The sequence below is a fragment of the Austrofundulus limnaeus genome, unplaced genomic scaffold (genome assembly GCF_001266775.1).
Source record: "Austrofundulus limnaeus strain Quisiro unplaced genomic scaffold, Austrofundulus_limnaeus-1.0 Scaffold181, whole genome shotgun sequence".
Lineage (NCBI taxonomy): Eukaryota > Metazoa > Chordata > Actinopteri > Cyprinodontiformes > Rivulidae > Austrofundulus > Austrofundulus limnaeus.
This window is the reverse complement of record NW_013952583.1, coordinates 719,443-720,796: the sequence shown is the minus strand read 5'-3', so window position 1 is coordinate 720,796 and position 1,354 is coordinate 719,443. Positions and strand designations below refer to the sequence as shown.

The 1,354-nt window shown below is 40.6% G+C and overlaps 1 protein-coding gene across 1 annotated transcript in view; it reads left to right on the top strand.

The window, feature by feature from the left end:
* dctn1b (dynactin 1b) overlaps positions 1–1,354 on the top strand; it is a gene marked incomplete at its 3' end in the record, with an annotated part of 38,799 nt that overhangs the window by 11,472 nt on the left and 25,973 nt on the right. Inside the window, 1 exon segment of the mRNA XM_014018029.1 lies at positions 798–873. Coding sequence (XP_013873483.1) covers positions 798–873 — 76 coding nt within the window.

Below are 1,354 nucleotides of genomic sequence, written 5' to 3'. Positions count from 1 at the left end.
GGGGTACCCATCTGCGATAGCCTTAGAGGGCTGCGCTTACACTCATAGAATCTGGGGTTACAATACGTAGCCAATGTTATTTACAAAGACAAATTGTGAGGCCAGTTGAGATATGCTGAGGATGAACAGCTGGGAAGTCCACGTCAGTTCCTTTTATCACTGCCACCTGCTGCAGGCCTCCAATCAGTTGTCCTCCAGTCTTCATGGTCCAATCAGCAACCGGCACCTGCACACTCAAATTTACATATTTAACTACCTTTTGGTCGTAACATCTGTAATAAAACCTTTTAAAGACTAATTCAGTCTCTCATGATTAATGTAATGAACTAATTCAGAACCTTAGCTGTTGAGATCTGATAATAAGTGTGCATTAATTAGTGTAAATATTATTGATTAGTAAGTTCAATCTGGTGCCCCCTTTTAACGAGAGCACATAGCAAAATAAGTTTCGCCCATGGAGTTAGAGCATCTAGAACAGCTAAACTCTGTGGTTTCACCTCTTGCTACATGTGTTATTTACTCTCTTCATTACATGGTGGGGTTGATTGGCTGGCTGGACTTGAACATCACCGACATGCATTTTTAATGTGGCGCTATGGAGAATGAGAAAACCTACAAGTCACCTGGGATATTCAATAATCAAGTGAACATTGCTCCAAGTCGGTGTTATTTTTGTAATTGTGTTGTATTTTAAGTGTCAGTACCAGCTTTGCAGTTAAATCAAAGTACTGTTGGTCCACAAAGTGTTGAGGCAGACATGTCTGACATGTCCTGTTTTGTTTCTCTGGCCGTCTCAGATCCACCTGGTTGGCGATGGAGCCGACACGTCTCCAGAAACACCTGAACCTGTCAGTGGGAGGGTCCCCAAACGAGGTAAGGATGCAACCATTTGATCACATTACCAAGCTCGTCACAGTGTTGGAAATCTGTGCTTAGTTTATTTTAACAAAACAAGACTTAATCCCTGATTTGATGTGATGGGTCACTATTAGATTTGGATGAGACTAAGAACAACATTGTGAATAATAAAAGGAATGAGTGTTAGACAACTCATGCTGGGTTGTTTGCCATAATCTCTTACTTTCCATTAATCCTAAAGTTGCTGAACTTTCAGTCTGCAATGACTGGTCAACATGTGGATAGTTTACAAAGTGATAAAACTTAAATCTGCCTGTGTTTACTCATTATTRAGGAAGACAGCAATCCTTTAGGAATCAGCCACTTGAGGTAATGGAGGTTTATAAAAAAAATCCTGTAAATCAGTGTTTCCCAAAGTTGGGGTCGGGACCCAAAGTGGGCTCCTGAAACATCAAGGTGGGGTCCTGAAAAGATTTTCTGAATTAATTACATTTTT